The sequence below is a fragment of the Polypterus senegalus genome, chromosome 2 (genome assembly GCF_016835505.1).
Source record: "Polypterus senegalus isolate Bchr_013 chromosome 2, ASM1683550v1, whole genome shotgun sequence".
NCBI classification, from domain to species: domain Eukaryota; kingdom Metazoa; phylum Chordata; class Cladistia; order Polypteriformes; family Polypteridae; genus Polypterus; species Polypterus senegalus.
Window position 1 is genome coordinate 161,331,366 of NC_053155.1, and position 22,365 is coordinate 161,353,730.

At 38.5% G+C, this 22,365-nt stretch overlaps 1 protein-coding gene across 3 annotated transcripts in view; it reads left to right on the forward strand.

Annotated features, from left to right (window-relative positions):
- kpna3 (karyopherin alpha 3 (importin alpha 4)) overlaps positions 1-22,365 on the forward strand; it is a 255,305-nt gene that overhangs the window by 197,851 nt on the left and 35,089 nt on the right. For all 3 annotated transcript variants that reach the window (XM_039744890.1, XM_039744893.1, XM_039744891.1), the window contains 2 exons: positions 11,398-11,526; positions 11,940-12,044. In XM_039744890.1, coding sequence (XP_039600824.1) covers positions 11,398-11,526; positions 11,940-12,044 — 234 coding nt within the window. The remainder of the gene's footprint in view (positions 1-11,397; positions 11,527-11,939; positions 12,045-22,365) is intronic.

Consider the following 22,365-nt stretch of genomic DNA (forward strand, 5'->3'; position numbering starts at 1 on the left):
AGAACTGATTCTTGATAATTGATTCTACAATTTCACAGTCAAATTCCTTTTGTTGTAAATCCTTCACGTGCGCCATCGCATCAGATTATCGTTTGTATTTGTATTCCATTTCTAACTGAAGTTTAGTTGTCACTGAATTGAACGGCTTTCCGTCGTCTTGGAGATGGTCCTTTTGTGATGTCATAATCGTCGAGACTTCCACTAACAACTCTGTGATATAAATAAACATAAATAACAAATAAAATTAATGATATATCGAACAATTATTATAAAAGTAAAGTTGAATAAATCTGACTCTGCAGCTGCATGAATTAAAAAAAAAATGTGTTCAAGTAAAGTACCACATGGGTTTGGCCCAAAGGTTACTACAGATCTACAGTACATTTGTGGTGTAAGAACCACATGCCGAATTTCATCCATCTAGTTGCGTTTTTGGAGTTATTGTGTTTATATACACACACACACACACACACACACAATTCCAAAAAACTATATTTTTAGACTCTGAGAGGTCTATAACGTCAAGATTCACCAAAATATCACCTGAGTGAAGTAGCAGGTGAATTGCTGTCAACAAAAAGCAGTCACCTGAGAAATAAACTGTTACTCACTTGTAATTTTTCTGTCCATATGGTAAAGGTTTTGTTGACCAGCATTTCCCGATTTCAGCCGTTTGAATTACATCTTGATTTACAACAAGGGCAAAAAATGTGGCACGTAAATCACTTTCTATTTCACATGCTTTACACGCCCGCATTCAGCTTGCTCTCTCACTGCAAATGCTGTATGAACACTAGCCCTTCATCACCAGCTGCTGTTCACTGGATTAAAATGTGCAGGTTGCTCGTGGTGGATGACTTTCTGTTTTACAGTTAAAACTTACAAAGGTTAAAGACTAACGGCAAGAATATTTTTTCAAGAACAAAAACTAGAAATATTTTTAGTATATTATTTTATTTCAGTTAGTCTTTCCACTACTTTTTATAGTTTCGTTTAGTTTTCGTTTTTCATTTCGGTTTTGGTAATCATTTTATTTCAGTTTACGAAAATGTTTTTTTAACAATAGTTTGTTTTGATTTTAGTTTTCGTTAACTATAATAACTTTGGTAGTCATTCAGGCCTATGAACTTTGATTTTTGGGTATTGGAGTGAAAGTATTGAAGCAGACAAGACCAGTGCACAGATCCAAAGACTAGTGGAAAATGTCTGTAAATACCGCACACAACTGGTCTGCGTTTTGCCTAAGTGTGAAAGGGGGAATAAGGTTCGGTTCTGAACCCTTGTATAATGTTTTGTTTCTTGAATAACTACAGGCCTGTTTTGTAGTGATGACAAGATGAGGAAGCTAAGGATTAGAGGAGTGTGAAGTGGCAGCAGTGAGACCATCTATTTAATTTGTCTCTTGTCTTCCAAAGTGATCATAAAACTGATTCACCTGATTAATTTCTTGTAGTTAGTGGCCAGTTAAAGCCTCTCCAAACTAATATGCCATCATTTTCAGAATTTTTCCTGCAGCTTAACTTCAGAACTTTTAGACAGTTTTAATCACTTTCTCCAAGATATATAGTACTTAGTTTTGTTGTATTCCTCACAGTTGCCATATTGTAAAGCTTTGTCCTGTTAGTCATCTGAGGTGGACTGTGTAACAACATTGGAAATTAGGAAAAACATTGGCCAGCTCCTTTTTGTTTATTGGATTTTTGCATTCCAAATGAACAAGATAACAATTATTATATGTCATGACATGAATTTAAGAATATTCATTATAACATGGGTAATTCTCCCAGCTAATGTGAAGTGAGATTATCACCTACTAACATCTTGTTCGATTCTTTCTTTCACACTGCCAAAACTAAATTTAAATACATTTTTAAATTTAATAAATATAACTCTGGTTGAGTTGAATTATATTGAACTTAGCATGGGAATATGATCCATTTTAATGTGAAACAGTGTTCAACTGACTCTTAGCCCAGAGATCCTGTAGAATTACTGTTAACAGATTCAGTACATTACCATTGATTTAGTATGGATCAGCACCATATCTTTAACAAATAGATACTTTTTTTTCAAGGCGATCCATGCTTTGAATTAAAATTGTTCTTTTTTTTTTTTTTGCAGGAGCATTCAGTGCACATTTATTTAGGAAAGACCCAGATTTTTCTAACAGAATGAACACATACATATCAAAAGCTTTCCCTAAACCATTTGGTAGCAAGACTTCTGGAGCTCCAATGCACCAGCAGTATATATTGCACTAAACAATTGTTGGAGGTTTTATAATAGACATCTACAGTGGCTTGCAAAAGTATTCGGCCCCCTTGAACTTTTCCACATTTTGTCACATTACAGCCACAAACATGAATCAATTTTATTGGAATTCCATGTGAAAGACCAATACAAAGTGGTGTACACGTGAGAAGTGGAACGAAAATCATACATGATTCCAAACATTTTTTACAAATAACTGAAAAGTGGGGTGTGCGTAATTATTCAGCCCCCTGAGTCAATACTTTGTAGAACCACCTTTTGCTGCAATTACAGCTGGCAGTCTTTTAGGGTATGTCTCTACCAGCTTTGCACATCTAGAGACTGAAATCCTTGCCCATTCTTCTTTGCAAAACAGCTCCAGCTCAGTCAGATTAGATGGACAGCGTTTGTGAACAGCAGTTTTCAGATCTTGCCACAGATTCCCGATTGGATTTAGATCTGGACTTTGACTGGGCCATTCTAACACATGGATATGTTTTGTTTTAAACCATTCCATTGTTGCCCTTACTTTATGTTTAGGGTCGTTGTCCTGCTGGAAGGTGAACCTCTGCCCCAGTCTCAAGTCTTTTGCAGACTCCAAGAGGTTTTCTTCCAAGATTGCCCTGTATTTGGCTCCATCCATCTTCCCATCAACTCTGACCAGCTTCCCTGTCCCTGCTGAAGAGAAGCACCCCCAGAGCATGATGCTGCCACCACCATATTTGACAGTGGGGATGGTTTGTTCAGAGTGATGTGCAGTGTTAGTTTTCCGCCACACATAGCGTTTTGCATTTTGGCCAAAAAGTTCCATTTTAGTCTCAACTGATCAGAGCACCTTCTTCCACATGTTTGTTGTGTCCCCCACATGGCTTGTGGCAAACTGCAAACGGGACTTCTTATGGTTTTCTGTTAACAGTGGCTTTCTTCTTGCCACTCTTCCATAAAGGCCAACTTTGTGCAGTGCACGACTAATAGTTCTCCTATGGACAGATTCCCCCACCTGAGCTGTAGATCTCTGCAGCTCGTCCAGAGTCACCATGGGCCTCTTGGCTGCATTTCTGATCAGCGCTCTCCTTGTTCGACCTGTGAGTTTAGGTGGACGGCCTTGTCCTGGTAGGTTTACAGTTGTGCCATACTCCTTCCATTTCTGAATGATCGCTTGAACAGTGCTCCGTGGGATGTTCAAGGCTTTGGAAATCTTTTTGTAGCCTAAGCCTGCTTTAAATTTCTCAATAGCTTTATCCCTGACCTGTCTGGTGTGTTCTTTGGACTTCATGGTGTTGTTGCTCCCAATATTCTCTTAGACAACCTCTGAGGCCGTCACAGAGCAGCTGTATTTGTACTGACATTAGATTACACACAGGTGCACTCTATTTAGTCATTAGCACTCATCAGGCAATGTCAATGGGCAACTGACTGCACTCAGACCAAAGGGGACTGAATAATTACGCACACTTTGCAGTTATTTATTTGTAAAAAATGTTTGGAATCATGTATGATTTTTGTTCCACTTCGCACGTGTACACCACTTTGTATTGGTCTTTCACGTGGAATTCCAATAAAATTGATTCATGTTTGTGGCTGTAATGTTGCAAAATGTGGAAATGTTCAAGGGGGCCGAATACTTCTGCAAGCCACTGTATCTTGAAGAAATCGAGTTTTATATCAGGGTCTGAAATTCAGTTTGTATAGAGCCACAATGTTCTTAGTTTTTCATTCCAGCTGTTTCCTTAATTACTAGGTAAGCCAAGCTGCTAATTGAAAATATCAATCAATCAACATTTATTTATATAGCACATATTCATACAAAAAAATGTAGCTCAAAGTGCTTTACAAAATGAATAGAGAAATAGAAGACACAATAAAAGATAAACATAAGTCAATATTAATTAACATAGAATAAGTAAGGTCCGATGGCCAGGGTGGACAGAAAAAACAAAAAAAACTCCAAAGGCTGGAGAAAAAATAAAATCTGTAGGGGTTCCAGACCAAGAGACCGCCCAGTCCCCTCTGGGCAATCTACCTAACATAAGTCAAACAGTCCTCTTTGTATTTAGGGTTTTCATGGAAGGACTTGATGATGATGGTCACGTAGACTTCTGGCTTTCAGTCCATCAATGTTGGTGCATCATGATGCTTTGAGTAGGTGGTGGTGGCGCAGGCCGCCACCACAAAGAAACCGGAAAAAGAAACAGAAGAGAGTAGGGGTCAGTATGGATTTTGGAGCCACTGTGAATAGTTATTATGAAGAATTGAACATACAGAGTATCAGTATTAAGTTAAAGTGAAGTTATAAAAAGGCCATGTTAAAGTAATGTGTTTTCAGCAGTGTTTTAAAGTGCTCTACTGTATTTGCCTGGCGAATTCCTATTGGCAGGCTATTCCAGATTTTGGGTGCATAACAGCAAAATACAGTACTTTGCATTGGCAACACATTTAATAAAGCAACATATTGTTACAGTAGAAATTATCTTTTGTTTACAAAATTGGTTGCAGCAAAAACTGAAATCCGTTTTAATTGTAATAGACTCTGGGGAGATTCTGGAGTAGCTCGATTGTTGCCTGGCAGCAGTTTAAAGAGGAAATTAAATGTAGCTATCCAAATTTTAACAAGACAAGTAAGTTAAACTAAAGACTATAAAGTGGATGAAATAAAAACATGCAGCTACTGTGCCTGCCACAAGCAGAGTTTGAGACCCTCTGGTTGATATTGGGCTATTATAAATGTGAGCAATTTCTTGGAGCTTCATATAGCAGGGAAATGGGCCTTTAGGAAATGCACTCTAAGAGGTCTTTATTCCTTTTTGGAGAAACAGTAATTAAGGGCCGGTTTAGTGTTTTTGAGACTGTGTTGTCTTCTCCAGCCCCTTTAAGCAGATAACATTAATATAGCTAATTTAACCAGTATTTTTATAACATCTCACTGGGTGGTAGCCATCTGTACATGCATATTTCCCAATTTGTAAGTAATTTAAACATCTTGGGTTTTAGAACAACTCAATCTTTTATCCAGCTCCTCTATGCTCATTGAATCAAGCTGCTACATTCCTATTTTAACTCAAATTATTTATTCCATTACACTCCAATCTGTATAGAATGTTACAGTATTTCTTAAATATTTTAGTTCTTTCTGTTTACTAATTTTACTTCCAGTTGCATTCAGAAAGCACAGGATTGGAAGCTATGCATTATCAGTTTCAGAGATCTTAATTTAACTTTGATGTCATTCTGGATAATTTATTTTTATGCAAATTATATGAAATGATTTATTCTCAGTATTTTACAGTCTTTTTCTTCAGATACCTCTAGGGAATATGTTGATCTCTACTGAATGAAACATGTTTTATCAGTCAGTATTAAAATGTGTCACATTTGCCTTTGTCTTTTTATAATATACTTCTTCTTATTGCTGTTAAATAAGAGTATGGTGATAAATTTGCACTGGACATCAAAACAGTGTAATGAGTAATTCATTAATATTACACTTGAGCATGCAAAACAATAACATCTATAATTCATTTTAAGGCCAAACAGCTGCTTATGAGTATGCGTTTAGCCATACTCTTTGGATCTGCCCTAGAAGCATAATAAATGCTCAGTTTAACTTTTGGGTGTTTGTTGTGCTTCAATTGAATGCACTGCAAACATGTATAAATAATCATATCCAATAAACATTGCACTTTTGTACTTTTTGAATTGTACTGAGTTAAGTAGCGACAAGATAAGCAACTGTGAGTTTACAGTGAAAGTAGGAGATTAGCATTGAACCAAACATTGGTCATTCTGACTGGGCTTTCTTTCCAAAATGCATTATTTTGAAATTGTGTTTTATTATAATTAGTGTATTTAAATAAGTTAGAACATTGAGTGCCCCGTGCAAATAATTTTAAATATACTCTTTCTGTATTTGTTATCCTTGAGTAGAAACTGGGGGATTTTTTTTCTTTATTGAAGATGGATGAATTTTGCTTTAATGGTTTAATTTACTACTTAATTTATGTATTTTTAGTATATATTTATAAATTGCATTCAAACGGGGACTCAATATTGACTTACAGTATTTGATAGTTGTAGTAGTAGTTGTTGATTTATTAAAACTTATTTTGAACTCATCCAAATGGAAAAGAGAAGTACCCAAGTGTATACCCAAGGAAAGCGGAGTTGTGATGTGTTTTTGTATAAGAGAATTGGCTGATATATTTACTGGTGTGTGCTTCAACCATATTAAAAAAAGAACAAAAAAAACTTGGCATTGTCACCCTTTCATCAGCACTACGACATAAACCCAGCACATTGGAATTTAAAGCTGCTAAGTATAAGACCAGCTACATTAATAAGATGTAGATATGTCTCTGTCTTACCTTGTGAAAAATGCATTGGGCATTTTTAAAACATATGTTTTTCAATTATCTGTTAGAATAAACATTTGAATATAAAATGGCAAATTATCTGTGCACTTTTTTAAATATATGTCACTACTTACAAAAATGACTTTGAAAATCAAATCCATTCATGTAATTGCTATGTTATACAGGTAGTTTTGGAATGTTAGTTGGAATGGGGGTTTTCTGCTATCCCTCCCTGCCACAGTGATGTCATTAATGATAAAGTATTCAAAAAATATATTTAATAAATAAACATAGGAACACAAAGGCACAACACAAATATTGTAGCCTCACTGTATTTATTTACTGAGTAGATGTCTCTGCCATTCTTTTTCCTTATCCCAAACTTTGATGCAATTATGACTTTACTTTTCTAAGATGTACAAAGATTAAATTGTGCAGCATTCACAGTTATAATATAGGCAATCTATAAATTGAAAAGCATGATGCAGGAAAAGTATATTTTAACTCTGGCGGAAAGTGCATACGGTTATGAGATAAATGATTGATTAATGTTAATCAGTTAGTTATGCATTTTGACTTTGGTAATGCCAATAATAAATCATTTGGTAAAGCTATATTAATTTTCCTTACCATTCTTCATAGGGGGGATTTCTGGCAGTTACACTTGTATCAATGCAACTGCAGCACACTCATTCCAAGAAATAGAATACAATTTATTGATCAACGCAATCATTATGGAAATATGATAACTGTAAAATAGAAGACAGGACACAAGACACACGAGTCAGACATAACACAGAAGAGGCTGGCTGTTAACTGGCTATTTAGAGTTCTAAATTATCTTGGTTCAGAAACAGTCTTATGATAGGAAGGCTTTAAGGATAATGTCAGATGCTATATGGAATTGAGTGCCATTCTTCTGGGTTCAAGTGAAGAACTTTTTTTGGGTTGGAGTGCACTCTTGGTGATTCCTGCATGGTCCTTTGTCCGTGGTGTGATGTGACCTTCTTTAGTTTGCTGTTAGGTTCTGCAAGTAAATATGGAAAAAAATATTTTTTCTGGCAGTGGAGTGTAGGTGCTGAAGTTCCCTTCTTGAAGTAATGGCTTCTTCTTAGTCTTTCAGGATCTGGCACAGTCACTGGTACAGGGTTGGGCTTGGCAGAGTGGATTTTAGAAATATTTCAGGATGTCCATCTTAAAGAATCTATAGAGAGTAGCTTGCAGGGTAAAGAAAGTTTGTGAGCTTTTTAACTCTAAATAGAGGTGGGTGTCGTTCCAAGTAAAGAAATGAATGTAGCTAATTTTGAAGGAAGGTGTAACTTCTGTGGCCTCATGTATAAACGGTGCGTACGCACAGAAATGATGTGTACGAATGTTTCCACATTCAAATCAAGATGTATAAAATGTAAACTTGATGTAAAGCAACGCACATTTTCACAGTATCTCCAACCCTGGCGTATGTAAGTTCTCTGCTCGGTTTTGCAAACTGGCGGCACCCAGCGTCAAAGCAGTGCTACTGTTCCAGTGTGGTTTCCCTTTCTTTTTTAGATCCACATCTCTGAAGCTGCTTTATAAATACACTGAAATTAACCGCATACTGTTTGTTATTTTAATGCATCTGATTGTAATTAACCTGTAACAATATAATGGTCCACAGAATGGTCAAACTATTCCAAATACCATAGCTGCTTTAGTGTTGTTACTCTCACTGCACCTTTTTCTTCTTCTTTCAGCTGCTCCCATTAGGGGTTGCCACAACGGATCATCTTTTTACATATTACTTTCACTGCACCATTTGGAGTATTTATATCACTGTATCTGAGTGGGGATTTACAGCTCTACAGCAGCTGACTGGAAAGAGAATTGTTAGTATACAGCAACTAGTACACGCTGCCTCCGCCATGCTGTCTATTGAACTGCTGTCATACGGCAGACTCTTCAGAGCCTTTCCTCATGGTTCAGAAACAGTTTCATCCCAAGAACTATAAACGCCCTCAATCAGTCTATCAATTGCTCCTTGATACGCTTTGTACTTAAGTACAATTACCTCACTGTAAACTTGCGATACAGTTATAATATTGCACAAACTGAGCCACTTTATAAAGTGCATATTTACATGTGATGACGATATCATTTTTAAGATGAAATGCAGCAAAAAAAAACTTTAACTTTATTTAAATCTATATTGTTAATACTTAAACATGTGAAGACACAGTGCCGCAGTGCTAGTGAGGAGCTGGTGCTCCGTTCATGGATTTTTCCTGCCTCGTGCTGTATTTTTGCTGGGGCTGGCACAACAAGGGAAGGATAGATGGATGGAATAATTATACATGAACTATGAAGATATTTCAGTGTCCCTTAAAAGTTTTGAAGAATCAGCGTTCTAAGCTTGCAGATGGCTTAACGTCTATTACAGAGCTGATTGTGTGGCAATTGGTTACTTGGAGAAAGAAAAGGAAGGACAGGAATTGGAGGTTAGTACGTTTGAAAGAGACAGAATGGCTGCAATAAATTATTTCATCGAAGATCGCGCAGCAAGCATCTTGCGTGAGGCATGAACAATCACTGCGCCACTGTGTTCCCATGTTTAATAACATGCTTTAACTCCTATCATCATGAAAATGATATCAAGTATACATCTCAGTATTTTAATTATTCCGAGTGCTGTAATATCACAAATGTAATGGATTCTGTTTCCTGTTGGAGGAAGAGAAAGGCCGTTTAAGAAGCATGTATGATTCACACACACAGAGCACATAGAAGATCAAATACAAAACAAAGCATTTAACGTGCTACTTTAGTTACGATGGGATTTGAGAAACTAGTAAATGAAACGATTTTAAGGTGAAATTTGTGATCTACTTTAATTCCAAAATAAACTACGGGATTAAAGTGGAAATTTAAAGTAAAGTTGACATTTCGTGCTCCCCCCCCTGTTTGCCTATTTTTTTTCTCTGTACCCTTCTAAGCTTTCATATGACACTCAGACGGTGGGCTACGCCTTTTCACAGCAACTTTGATATCTGACAACTTTATTTTGGGCACTGTGCGACTTTGTGAACTTGAGCTTTCGAGTTTCTCCGACACTCTGTCACTCGATCAACTTCCTTTTGTTGTTTATACCACTGTTTAAACCAACAAATAGTACATTTTTCTTTGCCTCCACTTGGTATTTGCTGAAATTCTTCTATTTCCCCCTGTGCTTTTGCCATTGCCTTTTCACAGAACCCTGAGCTTAAGGGCTATTTATATTGATTTGCATATGCAAAGAGGCGTAATTCTTGGAGGAGACAGGGCGGGACAGCAGGCGCATGCACGTGTGTTACTTTTCACGCTGGCTGGGATTTATGTAGCGGAAGAACGTGGAAGTTGGCATTCACACAGATTTATGCATCTGGATTTTTTTGTACGTCCGCACATTTCCTCTCTTGTCCATACGCCATGTTATAGTGTGAATACTTCGTACAGCGTTATGCATGAGGCCCCTGGTGATTGCGATCAAATTCACTTCCAATTACAGGTCCATTGCCTGCTTATAGGTGCCTTATTTTGCTCATCCCATCCAGATAGAGTTCAGTTTGTATGCTACACACCTAAATGAATGTTCATTTGGCACCTTTTTTTTCCTGCAGAGATGTCAGTTCAGCTATGATTTATACCTTAGCTATCAGATGAAGAACAGAGTTCACCAAACTGTTGGTAGTGCCACAGTTTAGCTACCATATGCAGTTGAGGGAAAGGTAAACAGAGCAACATACAAAAATAACTATAATGGAAAACCAGCTCCAGAGTGCTCTGGTCTGAAGGATCACTTTCAAACAGGACAAGAAGTATAAGCATATATATGCAAACTCAACACAGGAGGGGCTTAAGAACAACTCTGTCATATCCCTGAGTGGCCCAGGCAGAGCACAGACTTGAACCTTTTCAGACATCTCTGAAGAGTCCTGAACTTAGCTGTCCACAGATGCCATCCATTCAGCCTACCAAAGCTTGAGAAAGTCTGCAGAGAAAAATGGCAGAAAATACCCAAATCCAGATGTGCAAAGCTTTGTTGCTAATCTAAGATGACTCCAGGCTGTAATCGGTGACAAAGGTGCTTCAACTAAGTACTGAGTAAAGGATATGAATACTTGTGTTAAAGTGATATTTAAGTTTTTTTATTTTTAATGAATTTGCAAAACTTTTTAAAATCCTGTTTTTAATTTGTCATTGTGGGATATTTGGTATTGCTTAATGAGCATAAAAATGAATTTAAGAAATTTTAACTTTGCGCTGCATCATAACAATGTGAAAAAAGTGAACTTTCTATTTTAAACGGAGTATTGCATTGGAGAGAATAAAGGATGATTTTCTCTTTTGCTTCTGTGTCCATTTTACCATATTGTCTGCATTAAGAAAGTGGTACAACCATATTACATGTTTTGAATGTCAAACAGTTTCAAACAGCTGATTCTGCTCCAAATCTGTCTGCTTTGAAAAATGTATGTATGTTTAATATAATTAAATATAAAAAGTTGCAACTTTTACAAAAAGCAATTTTACTTCTAGTCTTTGCTATCCTTAAGGATGTGAAAAATACCTTGTGCATGTAATATCCATATCAGGTATCTTGAACAATGTAGTATAGTGAGCAGACAGGAAATAGGTTATTTACCAATAATATATGCTCTGTGTGTATCGCTAAATATTTAGCAACAGTATATTTATACTGTTATATATAATTAGTTTTGCCCCAATTTTAAACTTTAAAACAATGTCTAGTTTTTTGTTTTGTTTTTTTTTTTTTTTCCTTCAGACTGCAGCATTAAGGGCGGTTGGTAACATTGTGACTGGTACAGATGAGCAAACCCAAGTTGTACTAAATTGTGATGTGCTTTCTCACTTTCCTAATTTATTAACACACCCAAAAGAGAAGATTAATAAGGTAAGCCATTGTAGAGTGTTTCAGTTGTGAATACATTACTGATGTTTTCATAGAAAATTGTTTGAATAACTGGTATATTCACAAAATGTGTGTATGACTTTGTGTGTGTGTATACATTATTTTTAAAATTTAACTTCCACGTTAATGACATTTAGAGGTTCACGTTTTGCATAGAAAGCATTCAGTTATAGATGAAGGTATATTCAGTATAGAGCATGCCTGTTCTCTGGCTTCAAAAGGTTTCCTCATGTGGTCCAATAGAATGCTGTTAACATTTTACTACCCTAAGCAAACTGTGAAAATGGAGCATCTTTGAATGGAAGTTTTGTTGTCGGTGTTTTGAAATATTTTTGTCATGTTTAATGTACATTATGCAGGGTTAGCAATATTGATAGTGTTTTCTTTTCCTCAAGGAAGCGGTATGGTTTCTTTCAAATATTACAGCTGGAAACCAGCAGCAAGTTCAGGCTGTCATTGATGCTGGTCTCATTCCCATGATCATACACCAGCTTGCAAAGGTAAATCATTTATTGCCATTTCTTTTTATTATCAGTCAATCCCAAGATGTAAGATGTTAGAACTACAAACTCCGTGACCAAAAAAAAATATTCTGCAGGTCTGTCTTGCATGAGAGCTATCATGGCAAGTCACCTTTGCAATGTATACATATTTTTAATTTTATATCTTTGTTGTGTTTACACCTGTGATAGGTAACACAGTAATCAACCTCTCCATGAAAAGGTAATAACCACAAAAACAAATCATTCTAACCTTTTGTGTGCTTATATCACCTCTGCAGCATAGGTACGTGAACAAAATAAGTAATATTCATATGATCTATCTAACATATTGTTCTCTTGCACAAGTTGACCGCATTTATTATGCATTGTGATAGTACAGGTAAGGAGAGTTGTAGGGAAAAGAGTATACACACATAAGAGTACAATCTGGAAAACATTTTCAAACTAGAAATTTTATTATATGGGGTGCCACACTTTATGCACTGTGCTTGTTTGGAGAAATTTAACTGCACAATAATAAATTAAAGAGGTGCTTTCATTCATCTTTTTCATAAGGTCTCCCATTTATTATTTTCTACTTAAACAGTGTTTATGTGTATCTCATGGCTGACATCTCCCGAATATGCATTGGGTATTTCAGCACCCTTAATAGGACATTGCCTCTTTGAAGGTATTGTTAAATTATTTCTTATTAAATGTGTGAAAATTAACCATTCCACATAACACTTCATACCTGTATCACCAGTCTTGGGAATTTACTATTGCTAACCACCCCATATGTACTGCTATTTTAGACCATTACAATTGTGTTCATTTGATCATGCTGATCTTGGCCAGATCGGGCCAATGATTTTGGGAGCAATTTTTTGTCACAGAGCTTATTTCATAACATATATAAATGTATCTTAATAGAATATATTACTATAATGATTTCTTAATAAGGCTGTACTGAAACCCTCTCCAGTAACCTCAACTGCAATAGTTAATACACTAACACAGATCAAAACACTTTTGTATAAAATGATCAACAATAAGCATGATAATGTAAAGTCCACACAGACTCCAGATATAGGTGCAGATTGAAGGTGATGAATGAACAAAAGTCCAGAGTGAACAGCTTTCAGTATAACATGTAAAGTTTTATCCTAACCTAATGGGGTGTAGGTGAAGAATTACAGGTACTGGACGTGCACAACAAATGAAGGCATTTACCTTCTCTGTTCAGACCACATAAATATCAGGCAAAGGATGTAAACACAAATCCAGAAATTGTAATCCTTGGAAAACTGTAGTAATCCGATATTGGGGTGAACAGTTGAGACAAAAAAGATGGACGGCTGTTTCTGGCTCACCTTTAAAGTCCACGCCATACTTTATTTCCCACAGCAACCCCAGTGGCAACACCCGAAGCTGACTAATGGCGAAATACTGTTAGGGCTGCTGGGATTTGTAGATAATTTAAGAAGAGCTGCTACAGCTTGATGGTCATATCTTCATCTAATTCTAATTGAGTGATTTAATATCGTGTGAAATTTGAGACCCCAGCCAACCCCAACTGTGCTGTGCACTGACACTTGGTTAATGCAGGCAGGGACTGGTTGTCTGCTGCCGATGCAACTGCAGGTTCACACATTCACGTGTAACATGTCTGTCACCCACTGGTTAATGTGGGGAACATTTAAAACTGGCCGCTGACCTTGCTGTGTGTTCACCTTCTGATTTTTCACGTTCTTGAAGCGTGTCTACTCTTTTAAGCTGAGAAGGGAGTAACTGCAAGATTGTGATAGTGTCACAGTGTACATGCTGTGTTTTTTTATGAGTGCTGGAAAGACAGCTCCCATTTAAGATAACAATAAAACTGATTTTTTTTTTTAGAAATCTATACTCACCTTCTTCTCTCTTCTGCAAGTATGTGGTACTAGGAGTGAGGTCTTGCACAGATGCATCCCTAACAGGTGTAACATGTTCCACTTCCAGCAGAGCTGAATGAGGCCCCTGCAGGCACACCTGTCCTTGCCCAACGCAAAGATGTGCTTGTGAAGATGGCTCCATCAGACGACCCAGAGTATTTCCTGTTCTGTTTTGAACATACAGCCATGCTGATGCGCTGGGACAGGGGAGACTGAGCAGCTATCTTGGCCCCCTTTTATTTATTTATTTTTTTTAAGTGGAGAGGCCCTAAAGGTCATACAAAATCTTTCTCCTGAAAGTCTTGCTAACTATGATTTCCTGAAGTAATAAATCTTCCTCTGTGTAGCTGAGAGCTCCTTGGGCTGGGGGTAAAAGTTCTGGCTATGGAAAATCAAGCTAGATTGTGGTATCCAAGGACAGGTGCAGGACTTAGTCGACCAGATTCAAAGTTTTTTTTCGTGGAGATTCTTTCAAGCACATTGTGGAAAAACTCAGTGCTGATGCCTTGTTGTCTGGGATAAACAACAGTTTATGTGATGAGATGATCCAGAGTGATGGCAAAACTGTTGGAGCTGACCGACAGGTTGGAACACTTTGGGGGTGGACCCTCTGACCAGCACTCTACACAGAACATGCCGTTGAGGGAATTCCACAGCCGGGACTGACACTGTAGATGTTTTTCTGTGACCGGTCTGGACATCTGGCTAGGGAGTGTTGCCTTCCACCTGTTCAGTCCCTGGAGAGCGGTGTGGCCGAGTACTGCTGGTGTCAGGTCAAGTTCTTGGAAAAAGATCAACTTTAGGGTCTCAGTTTGGCTTAGCTGGGTGTGAGGTCCTGGCCCCCTGTTGGACTCTGGTAGTAATCTCTGCGTCATCTGACATGGTGCGGTCCGGGAAATACCCTGCACAAGCCTGAAGTATGTAAATATTTGCTGTTTTCTTGGGGATTTTAAAAAATATGAGACTGTACTACTCCCACTGAAATATAAGGGAAGGAACTTTAAAGTGTGGACTTCCATATCAGACTCTTCACCTTGGCCTTTCTTAGATGGGAGGAGGAATGCCCTATTCCCAGAGGTCTTGACCACCTGCACACAGTCAGAGTTTGCATTTTTGCAATGAGCTGACTGCAGTTTTAGATTTTGCATTTGAACAAGCACATGTTGCAGATTATATTGCAAAACGCTTTTATTGGCTGTATATGGGAAGAGATGTGGAGCAGTTTTGTAAGTCTTGCCCAGACTGTCAAGTTGTTTCCACTCATGCCCACCTTTCACTGATGCCTTTTTTGGACATCCCTTTCGAGAGAGTTTTGTTAGACATTGTTGGTCCAGCTCCTAAGAGTAGGAATGATAGGAAGGCTGAGTTTCTGTCTCTGATTGGAAGGAACTCTGATGTCTTTTCAGCCATACCTGGCCAGACTGAAATTGTTGGAAAAAAATAAGTGTCTGGACCTGGTATTAAGGTACAAATACATACCATATTCCAGAAGCAATGAGGGCTGTGTTTATGTAAGGAGGTGAAGCAGATGTTCGAATTGACTGTAATTCATGAGACTAAAAGTGAATGGCGTAGTCCGGCTCCATTCAGTTTTGTATAGATTTTTAACGCTTGAATAAGATTTTCAATTTTGATGCATACCCAATGCCTCATATTGATGACTTACTGAAGGGGTACTGGAATGTGCAGCTGCAGGAGGACTGCATTCACCACCCGGGACAGGTTATTCTAATTGGCAGTGCTTGACAGTTTGAGGCTGGCTAGGTTGACAGCTAACCCTGAGAAGTGTAAACTGATGATGTTGAAATGCATTTGAGGTTTGATTAAACCTCAGTTGGACAATGTGGGTGAGGTGCTTGCATATCCACGCCCATAAACGCAGAAACAGGGTTGTGCTTCCCTTGGACTCTCTGTTTATTACTAGAGGTTCTTTCTTAATTTTTTTCACCATTTTTCAGCTGCCTTTCTCTCGGACCCGATGAAGGGCAGAAAGAACCACAGCAGTGTCTGGAATGATGAATGTGAAAGGTCTTTCGCTGACTTAGTCTGCTTTGTCTTTTTTTCCCAGTTCTGTAGAGTCTGGACTTTTCTAAGAAGTTCATTGTACAGAATGATGCAAGTGCATTTGGTTTGGAGGCTGCACTTTCTCATAGTTCGAAGGGGAGGAAATTACCACATTTCTGAGCAGGAATTACTTGACTCACTAGGTGGTTTATTAGCTTGCAGCCATTTGATTTTGATGTTTGCCATCGTCCTGGTTCGGCACATGACAACAGACAGACGTCCTCTCCTTAGCCTGGCTTGGACTGTTGCTTTGTCATGTGAACAAAGCTGAGCATGGGGATATGAGATCTTTGAGACCCAGAAAACCCCCCAACTGCACTGTGTACAGATACAGTGGAACCTCGGTTCACGACCATAATTCGTTCCAGAACTTTGGTCGTGAACCGAAGCAGTTTCCCCCATAGAATTGTATGTAAATTCAATTAATCCGTTCCAGACAGTACAAACTGTATGTAAATATGTAAAGATTAAGCACAAATATAGTTAATTACACCATAGAATGCACAGTGTAATAGTAAACTAATGTAAAAACATTGAATAACACTGACACAAAACACCCAGGCTCCCTGCTCAGCTATAGGAGCTGGCTCACTCGCGCTCCCTCCCTCCCTCAGCTACAGGAGCAGGCTGGCTGACGCTCTCTCTCTGTAGCGCGCACGCACACACACACTATCCTCCTAAACCCCCATCCCTTCCCTGTCAGCTGCCCCCTCTCTCTCTGCGCTTGCTCGCTCACGCTCTCTAATCTCTTTGTAGCATGTGCTCGCGCAGCATTTTTTTTAAAATGAGTTTTAAGCACAGCAGAAAAAAATGAACATTAAAACAAATCCGAAGTGCAGTGCATGCAAACACCAACTCGCAAGCAACCAGAAAAGAAAGATTGCAGGAGATCACGCTATTAAACTTAAAGCCTAATCGCTGTAAACACTGTTTTTAAAATGAGTTTTAAGCACAGCAGAAAAAGGAACATTTGAAAAAGATAAAAGTAACATTGCAACAAATTGCATTATGAACTGAAAAATTAACTTTTGAAAAATCCGTAATACAAAAACCACCAAGAAAACTAACCTTGCATGAGTCGAGTTCTGGCATGAAGTGTTTTCCTTCAGGTGTTTTCTCTCTTGTGATTTCTTGGGTTTCTGGTGCTTTTAGCTGGTAGGAGTGAAAGCCTCATGCAGCCATTCCAAAAACAAACTCCTTGTGACCCAATCCTTCGTGTTTGCCCTACATTACTGGCAGTCTGGCTTTGTTTACATTGTGCTGCTTGAAAGCACGTGGGTTCTCAGATTGGTAAATGAGTAAACTGGTAAACATTTTTTCCACCTTTTGTAATTTCTTTCTTTACTTCGATTTCAATTTTCTTCAAAACTTTCTTCTGACCACTCTCCACTTGCTTAGAAGCCATAGTTAACTGCAAAAGCACACGAAATACTGTAGAGCACAAAGAGAGTGCACGTCTTATTGAAAACAATGAACAAGGAGCGGCTTTGCTTAAATAAAAAAGCATGGCCGCTCTCTTTCTCTCCCTCTCAGGCTGCCTGTGGGGGGAGGGGGAGCTTGCACTACAGCCTACAGATAGGCAGGCAAACACGTGCAGCAATCTCCTCCTCCCCCTTCCCAGCAGGCACGTGCTCGCTCGCTCTTTCTCTCTCTCTCTTTCTCTCTCTCTCTTTCAGCTCAGCTTGCAGGCAGGCAAGGGAACCTGGCTTGTTCGTATACCAAGTGTGTGGTTGTGAACCGAGGCAAAAGTTTGCCGATCTTTTTGGTCGTGAACCGAGTTGTACGTGAACCGGGACGTTTGTGAACCGAGGTTCCACTGTACTTGGTTAATGCTGGCAGGGATGCATTGTTCTCTGCTGGTGCAACTGCAAGTTTTGAATGCTTCCCACATGCGTCTGTTACATTGCTGATTGATGTGGGGAACATTTAGTTTTTTTTTTTTTTATTAAAATCAAATAACATTCAATACACAACTCAAGTTGCAGTGTAAAACTTTATGCTAGTAAAAATAAATGAATAGATAAATCAGTAAATGAATAAACATAAATGGAGTAAAACAGGAGATAACCGGCTTGCTCAGTTTAAATGCTTTTTCTAAAATGTTATTGATTAGATCCTTAGTTATTAGTTTTGTGCAGATCCTCTAAGTACGAATTAGATTTTTTTTTCAGTTTCAAATAGTATATAACATCAGTTTCCCACTGACTTAGAATAAGTGAGTTAGGATTCTTCCAATTGAGCAACTTCAATCTACGTGCCAGTAGTGTAGTAAAGGCAATTACAGTTTGTTTGTCCTTCTCCACTTTAAGCCCATCTAAAAGTACACCAAACATAGTTGTTAGTGTATTTGAAGGGATTGTGACACCAAAGCTGTCTGAATAGCATGTAAAGTTTTTGGTCCAAAATTGTTAATTTGGTGCAGGCCCAAAACATGTGGCCCAGTGAGGCCAGAACTTGATTGCAGCGTTAGGAGGTTTTATCATGCCCTGGAAACATTTTGGACAATTTTAAATGAGAGAGATGCACTCGATATATAATTTTGAGTTGAATAATTCTATGCTTTGCACATATAGAGCTTGAGTGAATTCTGTGCATTGCTACTTTCAACTCCTTTTCTGAAATGTTGAGTGAGAGATCCTTTTCCCACTGTTCTCTTGGATCTTTGAAAAGGAGGGACTGTAAAATAGTTATATGTATTGCGGAAATGCTGTCCGAGTAAACGTAGGTGGGAGTTGAGGAAAATTGGGTAGGTTCTGTTTAACATAGTTTCGAATTTGAAGGGAGTGAAAGAAATGTGTTGCTGGAAAGTTAAATTTGGAGTGTACAGTGGAACCTCGGTTCACAGCCATAATTCGTTCCAGAACTTTGGTCGTGAACCGAAGCAATTTCCCCCATAGGATTGTATATAAATACAATTAATCCATTCCAGACCGTACGAACTGTATGTAAATATGTAAATATATGTAAAGATTAAGCACAAATATAGTTAACTAGCAAAATACCCGCGCTTCGCAGCGGCAAAGTACTGCCTTAACATTTTTATTAAGAAGAAAATTAAACCTTTTTAAACTGAGGGAAAATATGCCAATAATTATTTGTTAAGGATCTCTTTGTATACCACATTGTCATTTCGGCCCTCCGGTTGTAATATGACAAAGCTGTGCGCTGAGCTTACTCTTGAGCATGCAACGTACAGTTGGCCATGTAAAAAGTAATCTTGTTTCAAATCTCACAGCTTGGATTGCCGCTGTCATAATCAGTTTGAGTTTCATGGTTTGTTTCAATTACGACAGTATTTGCAGGACTTGTGTTGAAGTGACATTTGGCGTCTGTCAAGCGTTGTAAGCATAAAACCAGTTTCATCGATAACTTCATATCCAGCTTTTGAGAGTTTAAACATTCATAAACATCAAAGTGTCCACTACTGAAATAGTCAACTGTGAATCTAAGATGTTTAAGAGGAATTGGCCATTTCGGTACACTTGAAAGCGACAACCGAACAATTCAGCGGCAGCCATCAACTCACATGCAGAACCATAGGTGAAGGGCTTAAGCATTTCACTCTTTTAGTGCTCCTGTGTAGTATAATCATCTCCTGTACCGTCATCAGTCCACACGTTGGACCTGTCCCAGTCATTCAATACATAAGACATAATGTTCCTCCGGATATCAAGAGTGAGCCTGATATGGTCGTGCAAAGATGTAACACAGAGAATGGAAAAAGCAGGTGCCATCTCTGGGCATGTAAACCTCTTGATAAGTGACAGTTCTTTGATCAAAGGTGATCATCTCAATAGACATGTTAATCGGGGTACGGTTGGAACGATAAAGGAAATGGGTACCTGAACAATGTAAAGTAAGTCTAAAATACCTACACAATCACTATAATCGTAATTAACGAACAATAAAACAGCGGAGAAGCCGTGGATTAAATAAAAAGGCTGCAATTATCAGAAGGGAGACGTGAATCCCGTGGCAAAGCAAGGAAGAGAATGTAGAGACCGGAGCGACGGATGGCCTTATAAAGGCAGGCAGCCAACAACGTGGGAGGCGTTGGGGTAGGGGACCCAACGGCGCCTCACACGGTGACCGAGCTGCAGGCTATGGACGTATATATGTACGTAAGTAGGATTCAGTTAGCGTTGGGAAACCGCATACCAAATTTATTGAAGATGGATTGAAGTTCAATATGGCGGCCGACTGCGGCATCATACCACTGAAATAAGTACGTACATTGGTTTTGGTTAGCGCAGGGAAGCCGCCTACCAAATTTCATGAAAATGGGGCCATAAATAAGAAAGTTCAACATGGTGGATGTTGTCGACCGTTATGTGTAGAATTTCAAAATGAAACCTGCTTACCTTTTGTAAGTAAGCTGTAAGGAATGAGCCTGCCAAATTTCAGCCTTCTACCTACACGGGAAGTTGGAGAATTAGTGACGTTGGAATGTTCAATATGGCGTCCGACAGTGGTGTCATACCACTGAAATAAGTACGTATATCGGTTTTGGTTAGCGCAGGGAAGCCGCCTACCAAATTTCGTGAAGATGGGGCCATAAATAAAGTTCAACATGGTGGACTTGTCGACCGTTACGTGTAGAATTTCGAAATGTAACCTGCGGATCTTTTGTAAGTAAGCTGTAAGGAATAAGCCTGCTAAATTTCAGCCTTCTACCTACACAGGAAGTTGGAGAATTAGTAATGAGTGAGTGAGTCAGTCAGTCAGTCAGTGAGGGCTTTGCCTTTTATTAGTATAGATTACACCCTAGAATGCACAGTGTAATAGTAAACTAATGTAAAAACATTGAATAACACTGACACAAAACACCCAGGCTCCCTGCTCAGCTACACGAGCAGGCTCGCTCGCGCTTTCTCTCTCTCTGTAGCACACACACACACCACCCCCTCCCCTCCCTGTCAGCAGCACGTGCTCGCTCGCTCTCTCTCTCTCTCGCTCTCTAATCTCTCTCTAGCACACACCCCCTAATGTCAGCAGCACGTGCTCGCAAGCTCGCTCTCGCTCTCTCTCTCTCTCTGAACAGAGTGGAACATTTGAACAAATCCGAACTTTAATTTAAAAACCAACCACAAGCAACCAAAAAAGTAACATTGCAGGAGATCACGCTATTAACCTTAACACTAGAATTACCAGAGCCTACGAAAAAACTCGTAATTCCGTCCCACCTTAAATCGCTTCTTAAATCTCTTCACACCTCTCAGCCAGTGTCCTTTGTCCTCTAAATGTGCTGATAAAGAGAAGCTAGGAGCAGCCGGCTATTCCATTCCCCCACCAATTTTTAGAGTTTTTCCAGTTTGAGTGGAAATTAATAGATCGTTATTTGGAACACACGCATTTCATGTCTGTTCCATTTTCTACAGTAATCTGTGTAAACACATTGTTAAAAGAGAAACGTTTTTTATATTCTAGTAGTAGATGACAAAATGTTGGCATAAACTATATAATGTATGAAGCCTGAAGTCCAAATATCAAAGAAACATTTTCACAAAAATAACACAACAATTGCGCTTTTATTCAAAAATATAACTGCAGAAACAAAAAGCCGCCTTAACATGTGATATTGACAGCCGTTTATTGTAACTGCCTCCGTGGTTCAATAGAACCAGTTCCCGTTTGGGAATCAAAAGGTCGCGAGTTCGATCCTGCACTGCTCCGTTTTGAGAACTGCTCTTAGTCTTACTATTTTAGAATAAAAGCATACATTTGATTTCGGTCTGTAACAGCCGGTGCAATTTATGATCCTTGTAATGGTTTTATTCACTTTTCATTCCCTCAGTCGCATTCAGAATCAATCCATACAACCCCATCTGACACGACTGTTTTCACATAAAGACGTGCTATAGCTCTGCAGTGTACCACGATGCATACTAAAGCACCCAAACCAATCCCCCAAAGGTTGCTGACACAGAAACGCTGGCGAAGCTGCCGCCTTCGTATGTGTATTTAAAAACCAACCACAAGCAACCAAAAAAGTAACAAGATCACGCTATTTTAGCCTTACAGCCCGATCGCTGTAAACACTTTTTATAAAATGAGTTTTAAGCTCAGGGGACAAAAGATACATTTGAAAAAAAAAAGAGAAAAGTAACATTGCAACAAATCACACGATGAACTCCTCCATGTAAGCAATTTTTTTTAATGAGTTTTAAGCACAGGGAAAAAAAATAACATTTGAAAAAAAGAGAAAAGTAACACTGCAACAAATCACACTACGAACTGAAAAATTAACTTTTGAAAAATCTGTAATACAAAAACTACTGTATAAACCACCAAGAAAACTAACCTTGCATGAGTCGAGTTCTGGCATGAAGTGAGGAGGAAATGGG